The 17,036-nt window shown below is 53.7% G+C and overlaps 1 protein-coding gene across 1 annotated transcript in view; it reads left to right on the top strand.

The window, feature by feature from the left end:
* SLC6A2 (solute carrier family 6 member 2) overlaps window positions 1-17,036 on the top strand; it is a 48,134-nt gene that overhangs the window by 1,624 nt on the left and 29,474 nt on the right. The window contains exons 2-3 of the mRNA XM_011360178.2: window positions 13,619-13,750; window positions 15,576-15,813. Of these exons, the coding sequence (XP_011358480.1) occupies window positions 13,619-13,750; window positions 15,576-15,813 (370 nt within the window). The remainder of the gene's footprint in view (window positions 1-13,618; window positions 13,751-15,575; window positions 15,814-17,036) is intronic.

Raw genomic sequence — 17,036 nt, 5'->3', positions numbered from 1 at the left:
CCCTACCTCTGCTACAAGAACGGCGGCGGTGAGTCCCCTGATGGGCTGGGGGTGTGGGACTCGGGGGGCTACCTGTCCGTAGCGGTGTCAGGGAGAGGAGCTGGGATACGCACGGGAGGAGAGGAGGAAGCACGTGGGCAAATCTGGGGCGTAGGAAGGGACTGGACAGGGCTCACGCACAAAGCATTGGCGTCCCGCATGGAAGAGGGAAATCGAGGCGCGAACACGGACTGATAGGCGCGTGGGGCACCAGGACGGACTGGGGCACCAGGCTGGGTGAGGAACCCTGACTTTGATGGTCCGCGAGAAGGGAGGCGATTTGGAGAGCTCTGGAAGGGGCGCAGGCGGTGACAACCAGGCACGCGGTGTCCCTAAATCCAGCACTCTGAGCTTGATGGAGGACTTGGGCTCTCTGAAGCCACTTGGGAAGCCCTGTGCTCTTGGGGACAGAGATTCTGGAACAGAGTCACTCGAAGAGAAACTAGAGTCAGAGGGACTCCGCTGGCAGTTGGTGCTGGTCGGCTGCAGGGGCCAGAGCGCCCAGCCTGGGTGGGATTGGTTCAGTAGGTCTCAGGAGCTGGCCTGGATGATGGAACCGAGGCTCCACCTCCTGGGGTCCTGGCCTCACGGCAGGCAGGGCGCATTGCATCAGGGGCCTAGAAAATGGGCGTAGCAGCCAGACTCTTTTCCTTTTCCTCTCCCCCTGCTGAGTGACAGTTTACCCACCTGTCCTGGGATGAGAGCCTAGAGATCAACTACAGCCCAGCCAGGTGGCAGAGCCCTGTGGGGAGCAGCCTAGGGGACAGGATGTTGGGTGCTATGGCTCTAGCTAGCTCCTTCCTGAGGGCCTTTGCTCCTGGGCACCTGAACCCCCTAGTCCTGCCCATTGGCTGTGATGAACTAACTCAGAGGTGCCCTGCAGAGAGCTGACCTACAGGAAGAAGGTGGTGAAAGGGGCTCAGCTCTGGAATTCTCTCTCTATCCACTAGACCATCCTGCCTGGCAGGGCCTCAGAGGGAGGCAGGATGACAGTTTGGAGCTGGGTGAAGGGCAAGCTCATGCCCTTGTCCCATAGGGCCTGGGACCCAGCAGTTTGCTTCAGCGTGTACTCTAGACACATGCTTCTCACTGTGGGAGAGAAATGGGAACCAGAAATGAAACTTTCATATTTTGCTCCTGCAGCTTCTCAAGGGTTTCTGGTCAGGTTTAAGCACTCTGGCCATTTGCACCCAAGAAGGGAGGAAATGAAGATTCTATGTCATTTTAGCAGGCAGGGAGATAACGAATGAAAGACAGAGAGAGACACCCTGGGATGTGCCATCCAGCTTGTCCTCGGTGACCATCTTAGACTGCTTGTCCCTATGGAGTGGAAGACGCCATCATTAATCAACAATATTTACTGGGTTCCTCTCGAAGTGAGGCCCAGTGCTGGCTCTGCAGGGGTCACCTAGATGTATGAACTACCCTGTCCGCCTGCCAGGAGCTTCAGTCACCCAGGGGCTTCATTGTCATGCTGCTACAAGTCATTTTTATTGTTATAAGTGTTTGTTGAAACTAAAAGCACCCCAGATGGCCAGTTGGACAGATCAGCTAGATGGATAGCCTGGGCCTTTTACTGACACTGTGTGCTCACTAGGCCATTGCCGCTAACACAGAGAGTGCCTGCTATATGCAAGGTGACATATCAGGTGCCTAGGGCACAAAACAGAGCCACTTTGCCACAGGTTCCAATTTTTAAGTGAAGTTGGCTGGAAGCCCTGTCTCCTGGGCTTACTAGCCCTGCGCGTAGCTCATTCTGAATTGTTGGGTCATCTGTCTTTTTGAGGGTCTGTCTCCACAACAGGCTGGGGCACCTAGACAGCAGAGAAGTAGCTTTTTCACCCCTGTATTTCTAGTGCTCGAGATAAGGCCTAGGTCCTGGGAATGTGGTAGAAGATACCCAGCAGACTTCTTGAGCGAGTACATTCATGAGATGGCCCAAGCCCTCGAGGATCTAGCCGTTCCAAACACGGCGGAATCCCTGGCGGTAACTAACAGTGAGGCGCATGCGCTGTGGGGGTGGGGCCGGCAGCCTGGAGATGGGGGGCCTTAGCCATGGAGTCCTGGGTTCCAACTTCTAGCTCTGTGGTTTTGGGTGACTTTCCAAGCCTCAGTTTCCTCATTTATCGAATGGAAACAGTGGCATTCCACTCAGAGGCTTGTCGTGAGGACCAAATGCCTGGCATGGAGGACGGCCTTAGTGAAGGAAGCTGCCGCTGCCTCTCAGCATCATGATGGTGATGTGTGAAGTGGATGGGGGAGGTGGCAAGCACTCTAAAGAGCTAAAGAGGGGCCGCTTGGGTGAGACTCGGAGGAGGTGGGCTGTGGTTGGAGCTCAGCTCCTGGGGATGGAAGAAGTATGGACAAGCCTCGGGAAGAAAGGCAGTATTCAACTGTGCACGCAGGATCAGCTCAGAGCCTGCGAGCACAGGCTGCAGGGCAAGCTGGGGGAGCTTGGGGTGGAGAGGCGAGTTGGGGCCGGGCGGCGGAGACCTTGAATGAAGAGCGCAACGGGGTCCAGTGCCTCCTGGCGTCCCGCGGCAGCGACGAGCAGCCCCGGGAGACCTGGGGCAAGAAGATCGACTTCCTGCTCTCCGTGGTCGGCTTCGCGGTGGACCTGGCCAACGTGTGGCGATTCCCCTACCTCTGCTACAAGAACGGCGGCGGTGAGTCCCCTGATGGGCTGGGGGTGTGGGACTCGGGGGGCTACCTGTCCGTAGCGGTGTCAGGGAGAGGAGCTGGGATACGCACGGGAGGAGAGGAGGAAGCACGTGGGCAAATCTGGGGCGTAGGAAGGGACTGGACAGGGCTCACGCACAAAGCATTGGCGTCCCGCATGGAAGAGGGAAATCGAGGCGCGAACACGGACTGATAGGCGCGTGGGGCACCAGGACGGACTGGGGCACCAGGCTGGGTGAGGAACCCTGACTTTGATGGTCCGCGAGAAGGGAGGCGATTTGGAGAGCTCTGGAAGGGGCGCAGGCGGTGACAACCAGGCACGCGGTGTCCCTAAATCCAGCACTCTGAGCTTGATGGAGGACTTGGGCTCTCTGAAGCCACTTGGGAAGCCCTGTGCTCTTGGGGACAGAGATTCTGGAACAGAGTCACTCAAAGAGAAACTAGAGTCAGAGGGACTCCGCTGGCAGGTGGTGCTGGTCGGCTGCAGGGGCCAGAGCGCCCAGCCTGGGTGGGATTGGTTCGTTCCACTCAGGAGCTGGCCTGGATGATGGAACCGAGGCTCCACCTCCTGGGGTCCTGGCCTCACGGCAGGCAGGGCTCATTGCATCAGGGGCCTAGAAAATGGGCGTAGCAGCCAGACTCTTTTCCTTTTCCTCTCCCCCTGCTGAGTGACAGTTTACCCACCTGTCCTGGGATGAGAGCCTAGAGATCAACTACAGCCCAGCCAGGTGGCAGAGCCCTGGGGGGAGCAGCCTAGGGGACAGGATGTTGGGTGCTATGGCTCTAGCTAGCTCCTTCCTGAGGGCCTTTGCTCCTGGGCACCTGAACCCCCTAGTCCTGCCCATTGGCTGTGATGAACTAACTCAGAGGTGCCCTGCAGAGAGCTGACCTACAGGAAGAAGGTGGTGAAAGGGGCTCAGCTCTGGAATTCTCTCTCTATCCACTAGACCATCCTGCCTGGCAGGGCCTCAGAGGGAGGCAGGATGACAGTTTGGAGCTGGGTGAAGGGCAAGCTCATGCCCTTGTCCCATAGGGCCTGGGACCCAGCAGTTTGCTTCAGCGTGTACTCTAGACACATGCTTCTCACTGTGGGAGAGAAATGGGAACCAGAAGTGAAACTTTCATATTTTGCTCCTGCAGCTTCTCAAGGGTTTCTGGTCAGGTTTAAGCACTCTGGCCATGGGCACCCAAGAAGGGAGGAAATGAAGATTCTATGCCATTTTAGCAGGCAGGGAGATAACGAATGAAAAACAGACAGAGACATCCTGGGATGTGCCATCCAGCTTGTCCTCGGTGACCATCTTAGACTGCTTGTCCCTATGGAGTGGAAGACTCCATCATTAATCAACAATATTTACTGGGTTCCTCTCGAAGTGAGGCCCAGTGCTGGCTCTGCAGGGGTCACCTAGATGTATGAACTACCCTGTCCGCCTGCCAGGAGCTTCAGTCACCCAGGGGCTTCATTGTCATGCTGCTACAAGTCATTTTTATTGTTATAAGTGTTTGTTGAAACTAAAAGCACCCCAGATGGCCAGTTGGACAGATCAGCTAGATGGATAGCCTGGGCCTTTTACTGACACTGTGTGCTCACTAGGCCATTGCCGCTAACACAGAGAGTGCCTGCTATATGCAAGGTGACATATCAGGTGCCCAGGGCACAAAACAGAGCCACTTTGCCACAGGTTCCAATTTTTAAGTGAAGTTGGCTGGAAGCCCTGTCTCCTGGGCTTACTAACTCTGCGCGTAGCTCATTCTGAATTGTTGGGTCATCTGTCTTTTTGAGGGTCTGTCTCCACAACAGGCTGGGGCACCTAGACAGCAGAGAAGTAGCTTTTTCACCCCTGTATTTCTAGTGCTCAAGATAAGGCCTAGGTCCTGGGAATGTGGTAGAAGATACCCAGCAGACTTCTTGAGCGAGTACATTCATGAAATGGCCCAAGCCCTCGAGGATCTAGCCGTTCCAAACACGGCGGAATCCCTGGCGGTAACTAACAGTGAGGCGCATGCACTGTGGGGGTGGGGCCGGCAGCCTGGAGATGGGGGGCCTTAGCCATGGAGTCCTGGGTTCCAACTTCTAGCTCTGTGGTTTTGGGTGACTTTCCAAGCCTCAGTTTCCTCATTTATCGAATGGAAACAGTGGCGTTCCACTCAGAGGCTTGTCGTGAGGGCCAAATGCCTGGCATGGAGGACGGCCTTAGTGAAGGAAGCTGCCGCTGCCTCTCAGCATCATGATGGTGATGTGTGAAGTGGGTGGGGGAGGTGGCAAGCACTCTAAAGAGCTAAAGAGGGGCCGCTTGGGTGAGACTCGGAGGAGGTGGGCTGTGGTTGGAGCTCAGCTCCTGGGGATGGAAGAAGTATGGACAAGTCTCGGGAAGAAAGGCAGTATTCAACTGTGCATGCAGGATCAGCTCAGAGCCTGCGAGCACAGGCTGCAGGGCAAGCTGGGGGAGCTTGGGGTGGAGAGGCGAGCTGGGGCCGGGCGGCGGAGACCTTGAATGCCAGGCTAAGGGGTGGGGAAGTGCTACCAGCGAGTTTCCGTTTCTGGCTACGAAGTCCACGGTCGGCACAGCAGAGCAGTGCGGTCCCCGCCCCTCTGGGGGATGCTCAGCGGGCCCCTTCTGGGCTTTATCTCTGCTGAGACCTCCAGGCTGCTCTTTGTGGATAAGTTCTCATCCGGTAATTCCGTAGTCAGCCCTAGAGATGGGCAAGCAGGCTAGTGCATGGGGATCGTGTAATTGTGGAAGAGGCCAAAAGACTGGAGTTCGAATCTCAGCTCTGTTACGCTGGGCACGGCACAGCCCCTCTCTGAGCCCAAGTTCCCCGCTATAGCTGGAGGTGAACTTAGATGAGCCCCAAGACCCAGCCCTCTCCTGGCCCCACACTGCACTCGAGCCGGAAGACTCTGTTTGTTGACAGCCCGTGTGCTCTTCTGGTGCCAGTCTTAACACGATAGCTTCAAAATCCAGTCGTTCACGCTGGTCCAGACTCGAGGGTGTTTTGAATTTATAAAGGTGCTAATGGTTTAGGCCGCCGGCTAATTTTCCAAATGAATTCCTGGAAGACATCATCCTGTCTGGTTATCTTCCTGTAGGCCAGCTGCTGGGGTGCGTGGGTGCAAGAGGCTTCCTTAGAAATTCCAGGGCTTCATTCGAAACCCTCTCAAATGGGGAGGCAGTGCCAGGCAGTGGGGCCGATTCCAGGGTTCTAGATTCTCCCTCTGCACCTGTGGCCTTTGACCTGGCTTGTCCTGGTCTCTGGGGGTGGGGGTGGAGGTGGGTGGGTCCCCATGTCTTCCTACCAGCCAGGGAAGAGGCCACTGTGAATTAGCCTTTGCAAATGGCTTCTGCCGTTTGAGACATGTCTTGCCAACCCGCTCTGAGATTTAAGTTCAGACAGACCTGGGTTTGAATCCGGGCCTAACAGGCTACTTGTCCTCTCTGGGCCTCTGTTTCCTTGTGCAGAAAAGGGGAATCAACGCATCATCTCGCAGGGTGTTCTGGCATCACAGAGGATATAGGCAAAGGACTCAAAACAGTGCCTGGCACATAGTAGCGGCTCAGTGAGTGGAGTCGTTACTATTATTTTTCGTTCAGTGACTTTTGACCATGGGTTAGACCTAAGAGTGGGGTAAGGTCCTGACTTTGGGGGGAGCAGAACTGATTCTAGGAGGAAATTGATGAAGGGAAATAGGGCTGGAAGTAGTCATGCTCGAGTCTGGTGGACGTAAGAGCCAAGACGGGGCATCACTCCATATTCCGAGAGCCTAACCTTGTCTCTCTGTAGTTGCGTCATCTGGAGAATGGGGATTAACATTTTTCCTGTTTTCATGAGGCCCTATGTGGTGCTTGGTCCCCAATGGGGCTCTCCTCCTTCCCCAAGTCAGCTCAGATTCTCATCGCCCTTTAGAGCCATCTTGGCCAAAAGAGTTGGGGTTGTTGAGGTGGTGCTTGGTACAGAGGGCAGGAGTTTGCAAACTCGGTGCCCTCACATCTGGCCTGGCTGCAAGAGGGCCATCTATACCCCCAAGCTTGCCAAACCGAGTTCAGCTCAGATGCACATGAGGCGGCCAGCTGTTGAGGCCCTTCGGATGACGAGTTTGCAGGAATGAGGTACTCGTCGGGGGCTGGAGCTGAGACCTTGATCTGAGGTCACCAGCATGATTTGGCCCATTGCTCTGAGCTGGCCAGAAAGATCTAGAGGGGCTGTTTCCAGCAAGATGGGATTTTACGGGGATAAATATTACATCTTGCCCTGAGGTCCCAAACCTAACTGCCTAAATGAGGATTAGGTCACAGCATGAGTGGAGAAAGGCCCCGGGGAGTTCATTAGCTTCATTCTCTGTGTGACTCACTGCTGGGATCCATTTATTTAACCAAAAAAAAATTTTTTTTTTTTTTTTTTTTTTACTAAATGCCCATCATATGCCAGGAATGTCAAGATGAGCAAAAGGCAATCCCTGCCTTTAGGGAGCTCATAGTCTATTGTAGCTATCCTAAAAATTCATGTCGGTTTTGATTCTATTACTGGAGGCATTATATCCTAAGTGAGGAAGGTGAGGTCCTGCTCTGTTCTTTGTAGGTTATATTTCCCTCTAATTTGTTCCTTTCAAAGAAACCAAGATGGAGGAGATGGGAAGCCAGAACATTTGCAAAGCGACAGCAAAGGGAGAATTGTCCCAGGAAGATGGGTGGTCCCAACACCCATTTCCCTGAGTTCCACGCCCACTGCCCTCCTTAGAGGAGAGGGGTCGATCTATCAGGGAAGTGGCTCTGTTCCCTCACTGGGGCTGTTCCCAGGTCTCAGCGCTAAGGCCCAGAAGTCAGGTGGAAGGACCCAGCGTGAAGGGGAGGGAGTGACCCCGTGTGGGGCCAAAAAAAGCCAGCTGCCATCACTTTGTGTGGCGGTCCCTCCTGGAGCAGCCGGGACCTACCTGTACAGATGCTCCTGGCTGGTCTCAGTAAAATGTAGGGGCAGGAGCGGAGGGGTGTAAGGCCCCACTTGCACTGAGGTGACAGAAACCCTGAGGCCAGCGGGCAGGGCCCACAGTGGCTGCTGAGGACCCCAAAGGGAAGATCAGTCTTGGGGAGGAAGAGACACAAGATGACACCACATGGCTCAGGGTTGGCCAACTGGAAGGATCAGGGCTGGGTTTATTATAGGAACTGGAGTGTTCCCTACACAAACGGCCACGGGACACCGGCTGTTGAACTGGCAAAGACTCAGAAGGGGACCCTACGCCTGACACCCGGGGCACAAAGAATTGCTTTGTTTTGTTCTCCATGGCTCTGAAGGAGAGTGCGGGGTTGGGGGGCGGGGGGAGAGGGCGTAGGTGGAGGCTGCAGCAGGAGGGCTGGAGAGAAGGGGAGGAGGCAGTGCCAACCAGAGGGGTTGGGCTCCCAGCAAAGCCTCAGCTGGTCACGGGAACTCGGAAGCCACGAGGGCCCTCCAGACTTGTCCTGAGTTGGGGTGCAGGGACGGGGACTGTATGCCCTGGTATTGATCAGTTATTGGATGATGCCACATGCTCTGGGAAAGGGTTGTGGCCTTGAGCAAGGTGGCCCTCTTCAGTTAGGCAGTTCCCGAAAACTGACAGCTGAGGCCCGAGCAGTGCCCTCTGCAGGGCACAGGTCCTCATCCCTGAAGAGGACCTGGGTAGCACTGTGGGGGCCCTTTTAAGCATGGGGCTGGAGGTGGTGGGGGTGTTACACTTGCCCGTGGTCAGCAGTATGTTTGGATACAAGCCTCACTTGGGACAGTGACATGAGGCGTCCAAGGAGCTGCCTCAAAGTCCTTTGTGCCGGCCAGCTTCCAGCAGGCGTGCCTGGCTGTGCTCTGCAAAGGCCCCGGCCACCTTCAACCACTGACGCCCCTCGGCTTGTGGTTTCCAGTTTAGACGTGTGTCCCATCTGTTTCCGAGAGGGATGGCGGCACGTGGCTCCCATTTACAGAGCATCTACTCAGTGCCAGGTGCTCCTCCGTGATCGCTGATTATCACGGCAAACCAGCAACACAGGTGTTCCCCACCCCACTTACGAAGAGGGAGCTAAGGCTCTGAGAAGTTGCATTCACTCGGGGTCACATAGCCAGAAATAGGATGCGGGGGAGGGGCAGAACTGTCCCTAGATCCAGGCAAGGCGGTAAGAGAAGCATCATTTTTATTTAAACACTGCATTCTTCTGGCAGCAAATGTGTGGGGCTTTTCCCCACGCTGGCCCATTCTCCAGCACTAAGGACACCGGCCTTGTGTCCTACAACTCAATTCTGACACTATCTACCTGGAGCGAGCACAGACTCCACAGGTTAAGGGCTCAGTCCCACAAGACTGTCCCCACTTCAGACGCCGGTCACGAGTCCCAAGTTGTCACCCATGCTCCTGACCAACCAGCTATAAATCTGGAGTTCATAAGTCCCCCTCTTTACATTTGATAATTTGCTGTAATAGCTCGGAGACACTTACCTGCATTTACCAGTTCATTACGAAGAACACGATAAAGGATACAGTTTGAAGAGGATGAAGAGGTGGTTAGGGCCAAATCTGGAAAGGTCCAAAGTGCGGGAGACTCTGTGCCCATGGAGTCAGGGTGCACCCCACTCCTGGTGGGCGCATTCACCAACCTGAAACTCCTCCCAACGCGGTCGCTCCCGGACCTCACGGCAGCGTCCCCACGTAGACATGGCTGCCCGTTCGGGTAGCCCCGGAGGGTAGGGGTTGCGGCTGAAAGTTCCAAACCTGTCATTACAGCTGTGTCTTTCTGGGGACCGGGCCCCATGCGGGAGCCCACCAAGAGTCTCTTTACGAGAACAAAAGACACTCCTATCACCCAGAAAATTCCAAAGGACTTAGGAGCTCAGTGTCAGGCACTTCTCTATCAGCCCCATTCCTCAGAGGTTACAAGAGTTTTAAGGGCTCTGTGTCAGGAACCCAGAGCAGAGGCTATATATATATATATATATATATTATTTTCTTATGATGCCACAGGGGGTCTGTGCCGGGCCCTGTGCTTTAGAGAGCCCCCCGCTCTGCCCTCCAAATCTTCTCACCTGGTCAAGGCCAAGAGGGCCTCCCACCCCCCACCACGCTCCAGATAACTGGAGTTCCCCGCCCAAGCGCCCCAACCCCCTCTGGGTCTGTGTGGGCCTTCCGCCTGGCTCCTTCTTCTGGAACGTGAACCGTGCTATGACTTGGCCCAGCCCCAGGCCCGAGGGGGAGGCCAGAGGCCCATTATCCGCAGAGGCTGTGGACGGAGCTTGGACAGATGGGCGTGAGAGCCACACGCATGCGCAAAAGCCCTTACACAGGTCTGGACGGAGCCCGGGTGGGGCGGGAGGGGCGAGGGGCAAACGGGCTCACCAGGCCGACATATGCCAGTGCCCAGCACCAAAAGCTGAGGGTTCCAAACTCGAACTTTATACGGGACCGTTACAGAGGTCTAGTTACCAAGTAGGAGGGGAGAACGTGGTTTAGTGAGCAGCTGTAGCCTAATGTGTCACCTCTAAATCTGCAGACATGTGCAGCGCAGATCTCGATGTGTGCCTGTGTCCCCAGCCCAGCACATGTCCGGGTCAGCCCGCTGGGAGCAGCGCTATCTCCTGTTGAAATCTCATCCTCTCTTGCACCTGGTGTTTACTCTGCCCTTGGGATGTTTAGAGAGGAGGGCCAAACCTGGCTGCCCTAGGCATTGGCCAAGGTTTTCTTGGGACTCTGGCGAAAGCTGGCCGCAGTGATAACCTATAAGCTGAGCTGCGGGTACCAAAGGGACATTTCAGTGGGTTTTTGCTTCTTAACATGTCAGGGTGTGGCCAGGATTCAGTTTGTGGATTCGAGCCCTCAACAGTCTGGGACGCGGGTCCAGCTAGGTCTCAGGGGACCCTCCTCTCTGTCCTGCAGCCCCTCCCTGGTCACACTCCCTCTTCCTCCCCTCGATTCTCCACCAGACCTGGTCCCTACCGCCTCCTGCTGAGCCCCCTCCTGCAGGCGCTCCCCTTCCCTTTCCTGGGGTCCTCCTTACCCAAACAAGCTCTGCTCCAGCTCAGAACTTGGGCTTCCCTTCCTGAGAACTCAGCATTGGCCCAGAGGGTTCCAGAACCACTCTGAGACCAGTAGGGTTCCTCCCTCATGGGAGGGTGTCAGGCAGTGTGTGTTGGGCTAGAGGTGATGGACAGATGCTTTTTTTTTTTCTATCTCTCTGTGGGGGCCTCTTGTGGGCCGCTTTTTCAGTTTTGGGTGTTTTTTTTCTTGTGTGTGTGTGAATGTGTGAGTGTGTCTGCGTGCGGAAGTTCATGTGTACATCACACACCCTTGGCTGGGACTCCCAGCCAGCACGAGGGGAGATGAATTTCAGACGGGGCATTTCACCTACCTGTGGGCAGTGCCACCCAGAGTTTCAGAGTTAAGAAAACTGGCCAACGTGAGATGCCCGGTTAGTTGGCTGCTGTTGCTTTTTCCTTCCTTGTGGAAAACGACGTGGAGTCACCAGTGGCAAACTGGTGCCAAGACCTGAACTGTGACTCCTGGCTTTTTCCTTCCCCATAGTCCCTGAGGCCACTGACTTCCGTCTCCAGGCCTATTAAACAGTTTAGTGTGTCTATTTCCCCTAGTTTCTGGCTCCAGGCCCCCAAGGGGAGTGACAGGTGGCCATGAGGCAAAGTGAAGCTCAGACAAATCCAGCTTTGAAACCAGGCTGCATCCTTACTAGTTTGGACAAGCAACTTGGCCTTTTTAAGTCTCAGTTTCCTCGTCTATTAAATGGATTCGTCATAATTATCTCTCGGGGATAGTTTTAAATGAACAGTTATGTGGAACCTTAGTGTGTGGCTTGGTATGTGACAGAAGCTCAGTAAATGGTCTTGTTACTTTCACCGCCACCGCCTCTCTCCGTCAGCATCGCCAGCATTGCATTATTGTCGACAGTGTGGACAGACGTGGGTTCACGGGCCAGACCCGCCTTCTCTGTGTGGAGGGACCAGGGTGCAGATCGAAAGCCAGAAATGTGGCGAGGAAGAGATAGGTAGGCGTGTGGCTGTTTCAAAGAAGTCCAGCCTGGAGCAGGGGCCGGAGCATTAGACCAGCCTGTGACCAAAGACTAGGTGGCTCAGGTGGCCCCAGACCCCCAGTTTCAGAACACCTCCTCCGCCGAGACTGTCCTTAATCTAGGCTGGAATGTTCTGGAATCTGTAGAATATATTGAGAATGGTTCTGAAGCTCTGGAGCCAGGCAGACCTGGGTCCAAATCCCAGACCCATCACTTACCAATTGGGTGAGCTTGGTGAAGCCACTTAATTTTTCCAAGTCTCAGTTTTCTTCTCTGAAAAATGGGTATAGCAGTTGCTGCCTCAGATGGTCTCTGGGAAGAGTAAATGGAGTCGCAGATGCCCAGTGCCCAGTGCCTTGCTTGATGCCAGGAGGTGCTCACGTCCCAGGAGCTTCTTCCCTACTGTTCACCCTGCTGGTCCATCTCCTGCTACAGAAGGCGCTGGGTCTAAGAGCACTGGAGCCAGCCTTTCATACTTTGTCCCTAACAGCCCTGGGCTTGCTGGGAAGAAAGTGGAGGACTGATCGTCTGAGGGGCTGGGTGAGTTTGACCCTGGGTGTCATGTGACAGCCACAGTTCTCTGCTAGCTTGGAGCCTGAGTTTTCCCATCTGGAAAATGGAGGTAGTAATAATCTTTGAGTTTTAGGGTTGTTGAGAAGACTGAATGAGGCATTGTGTGGAAATTGCCAGAAACTCCGTAGGGGATATTATATTTCTGATGTTATTATCATTAAATATTTTCCAATTTCTGCGCTTTCCTGGTGTGGGTGGGACAGAGAGTGTTTGGTTTCCAAGGTTACAGCATCTCAGCCAAAGGCCAGTGGCCAGAGGAGTGTGCCTCTGGCCTGGCCACCACCAGCCATGTCAGGAAAAGGGGCTGGCGTTTCACTTCGGTCGAGCTTTGCCACCTGGGCTGACGGGCATGTGTCCCAGTGAGTCACCTCACAGCGTCAGAGCCCGCTAAGCTCACCCTAGACTTCCAGGCACACGGAGAATTGTTTCTAGAACTCAGCTGTGTCTAATGCCCCCAGGAATTCTCCCAGGGATCAAGAGCTGCCCATTGCCAAGGGACCCCTCTACTTCCTGCGATGCTCCAGGGCGGCACCCTCCCTGGCCAGAGACGTGTGCCTGTGACCTCTTTGCTCCAGTGTCTATTTACCTTCAACTGCCTGATTTCGAATCCTGCTTCTGTCACTTACCAGCAGTGCAAACAGGACCTAGTCAACTTCCTTCTCTGCCCTCAATTTCCCAGGGCGGGGGGATGGAATGACCATCTGGTTATGTCTGTGAGCTATTGCGAGGCTAAGAAGAGTCCAGTGAGATGAAGTTTGGGAAAGCCCTGTGTGACCTTAAAATGACATAGGTGTGAGCAAAATGGGAAACTCGATCCCATGTCACTTTGGGCACTGTCTCTCCCTCTCTGGTCTCAATTTTCTTACCTATTAAAGGAAAGGTTTGGGGCAGTTGGCATTCTCCAAAGCGATGATTCATGAAAGAAAGAAATTTGGTACAGACCGCACCTGCCAACCTCACCGTGGCACTTCGCAGTGTGTGCTGGCGTGTTGAAGGCCAGGTGAATCGTGCAAGAACACGCCTATTTAGCTCGGATTAACCTAGATTTTACTAAATTGATTACAGAACCTCAAAATTATAATTATTACTACTACTACAACTATTATTACTGTTAAGATGATTTTTACTAATTGTCCCGTGTAACTCTAGGTACCTACTGCACAGTAGCCCTTGGGAAGTGAGCAGATAAATGAGGACCCCCCGAGGCTCTGGCCAACATTGACCCAGGCACCCCCTGGGCCAGATCTGGGCTGCACGGGGTCTAGGGGCTCACGCCCTGCCTCTCTGTCCTCCAGGTGCCTTTCTGATCCCGTACACACTCTTTCTCATCATCGCTGGGATGCCTCTGTTCTACATGGAACTGGCTCTGGGCCAGTACAACCGAGAAGGGGCGGCCACAGTGTGGAAGATCTGCCCGTTCTTCAAAGGTAAAGAAATGGGTCTGGGAGAGTCAAAAGTTATCCAGAGAGACTTCCTTGGTGCCCCTGGAGAATCTGCTCCACGGGTGGGATCTGAGGTCGACCAGCTATTGGCAAGGTCAAGCATGTCCACCATTTAAAGTTACTTGGAGAGCATTCAATGTTTCGGGAATAGCTTCAGCCTAGAAAGTATGGAAACCTGGGGTCCAATCCAGGCTCTGTAGCCGAGTGATCAGTGGGTGTCTGTTTCTTATATGGAAAATACAGACGTGTTAGAAGTACCCAGCTCACAGGCCACTGCTCTCCCCTCTTGCTCCCACGGCAGATGTGATAAAGTCATTATAAACCTTTGTGGGCTCAGCCAGAAAGCTGCCTCACAGTCCTTAATGCAACAGCCACAACTAATTGATCACAGCTGGGATATAAGATGAAGCTTGCATTCGGGATGGGATGTAGGATGCATCTGGAGAAAGTGGCCATAGTGACTGCCATTTATTGGCCCCTATACAGCTGTCAGAGGGTGTGGAGTAAGAATTAGTGTCTCCCAAGCACTGTTAGGGAACTGGGTCCAGATGGCACTGAGCACCAGTGTGACTCCTGCGAGCCTCTTCTCAGCTGGCGTGAGTCTCTGAGTCCCTTCTATTATTTAGTCCTGTAGTAGATACAGGCTGGAGGCTTCTAAGACACGTGTATTAGTTAGGAACTTTTTGTTTAATTTCCAGAAATCCCATTGAAAATGGCTTGAATATAAAAGAGAATTTATTGGTTTATGAGACAGTAAAGTCCAGGGGTTTCTTATTGGCTTCAGGTATAGCTTGATCCAGGTCCTTGAATAATGTTTTCTGGAATCTCTCTTGATTTCTCTCAAGTTTGTTTTCATCAGTGTCAGCATCGGTCTCAGGCATTCTTCTCAGGTGCTAGCAGAGCTGGCCATCAGCAACGAGATTAAATCTTACCAAGTTTAACAATGACAAAATTTTAAAACCCGCCCTATATAGCTTTATTAAATGTCCCAGAAAGGACCCTCATTGGTTTCACTTGAGTCACATGCTCATCTAGCAACCAATCACTGTAGCTACGGAGAAGCCGAACTCTGATTGGCTAGGCTTGAGTCACATGCCTACAGCTAGCTCAACAGAGTGAGGGATTAGCCTCATCCAAACCTTACATGTTAAGAATGATTAAGGCTACTCCCTTAGAACAATGCTATACAGGCAAAAAATCTGTCTCCTGTAGGCAAAAGCCATCAAACTGGCCCTGAAGGAGCATTTTTCTGATACATTCGGGAAGATGAGATTGGCACATAAAGCTGGTAGTTGAAAATAGGACCCAGAGAACTTCACACAGGGCCGAATTCCTGATGGGTAGTGCTTGTTTGGGGTTCCCCAGAAGCAGATCCTGAGACAAGGAGTTCAGTGTAAGGAGTTATTTTGGTAGGTGATCCCAGAGAGCACCAGTAGGGGAGAGGAACGGGGACACAGCCAATAAGCCAGATCCACCATGGGCCAGGAGCTCAGTCCCACTGGGGGAGAGTGTTAAGATGCCTCAGTGTTCTCCTCCCCCCAGGGGGCAAGGGAGCGGGGATACTTTTGCTCCACTGCCCAATGCACCTGCTCTGTGGGGGCACTAAAGTCCGGGCATACCTGGCCTGCCTGGTGTGCTCCAGTGGCAAGAGACCGCATTCAGGTAAAGCGGTGGCAGGCGCCTAGGGAGTACAGCTGTGGCTCTGACAGTCTGCTACTGGAGTCGGGTGGCTGGAGCCAGCTCCCCGGGAGAGCTGGCCCTGGTGTGAGCCTGGAAGCCCCTGCCTGACCTACCCCCCGCCCGCACCCAGGAGTTGGCTATGCCGTGATCCTCATCGCCCTGTACGTCGGCTTCTACTACAATGTCATCATCGCCTGGTCACTCTACTACCTCTTCTCCTCCTTCACCTTCAACCTGCCTTGGACTGACTGTGGCCACGCCTGGAACAGCCCCAACTGCACCGACCCCAAGCTCCTCAACGCCTCCGTGCTGGGCAACCACACCAAGTACTCCAAGTACAAGTTCACACCGGCGGCAGAGTTTTACGAGTAAGTCATCCCGCACTCATCCTGTTCGCAGGGGCACACCGAGACCTGTGCTGCGTCGGCCCTGAGCCCAAAGCTCAGGAAGCCACAGGAGAGGAGGGGACATGCCACTGTAGACTGAGCTGCCACCAGGGGCCTGACCCAGGACAAAAGAGTGGACATAAAACACATTTTAGGGGGCATAATTGCTCTTAAACCAAGAATGTGGTAGAAAGTGATCGTGGGGGGAAAAGGTGATCAGGGAGGGCCTCTGTGAGGAGGTGTCTCAAGAACTGATGAAGTCAGCCAGGGGGACATTTGGGGCTCAGCCGGCAGTCAGTCTGATCTTGAAGCTGTCGTCTGGCCCACCCCAGAAGCTGCTTTCTCTCTCTGGGGCTTCCACGGGGTTCAGTTGCTGGAGTTTGTAAGCGAGCTCAGGGAGATTTCTTGGACCCTGTATGCATGAGAGGCACTGGCTGGTGGTGGAAGACAGAACATCATTAAAAAAAGTCATTCTTTATGCTGAAGTAATTTTGGACACAGAAAAGTTGCACAAGTTGTACATAAAGCTCCCGGATACCCTCCACCCAGCCTCCCCTACTGCGACACCGTAGATAACAATAGCGCCACGACTGGATCAGAAAACTATTACTGATATACTGTTAACTAACCCATTAAAGACCTTTTCTGAATTCACCTGTTTTTCCAGTACCATGCTTTTCTGGTCCAGGGTCCAGCGTGGAGTCCCCATGTGGCATCTAGTTATCCCAGATTTGGCTGGGAGAGCTGTGGTTTGCTGATCCCTGGTCCAGAGCAAGGCTGCCCAGTAAAACTTTCTGCGTTGATGGAAGCGCTCTGTATCTGCCTAGTCCAGTCCAGTAGCCACTCAATACATGTGATCATCGGGCGGTTGAAACGTGGCCAGTATGACCGAGGAGCTGAACTTCTCATTTTATTTAATTTCATTAACTTACCTTTTAAATAGCCACTCATGGCCAGTGGCTACCATATTGGACAGTGCAAATCTAGAGTATGAGAAGAAAAATTCACAAAGAACAAACCTTTGGGGTCAGTATCCTTCAGTCTTGCGTAAGCTGAGGACCTGGGAATGAGGCCCGGTTACCCAGAGATAGGTGACTTCGGGTCGTTTCCATCCCCGCTAGCTCAGAGCAGTGGGGTCAAGGAGATTCGGTTTGGTTAAAAGTGGCCTCTGGAAAGTCAGCCGCCTCCTGGGGCTCAAAGAAATT

Source organism: Pteropus vampyrus, unplaced genomic scaffold (genome assembly GCF_000151845.1).
Source record: "Pteropus vampyrus isolate Shadow unplaced genomic scaffold, Pvam_2.0 Scaffold51, whole genome shotgun sequence".
In the NCBI taxonomy this organism is placed as follows: domain Eukaryota; kingdom Metazoa; phylum Chordata; class Mammalia; order Chiroptera; family Pteropodidae; genus Pteropus; species Pteropus vampyrus.
Note: the sequence above shows the minus strand (reverse complement) of the source record. Positions and strands in the feature narration are given on the sequence as shown.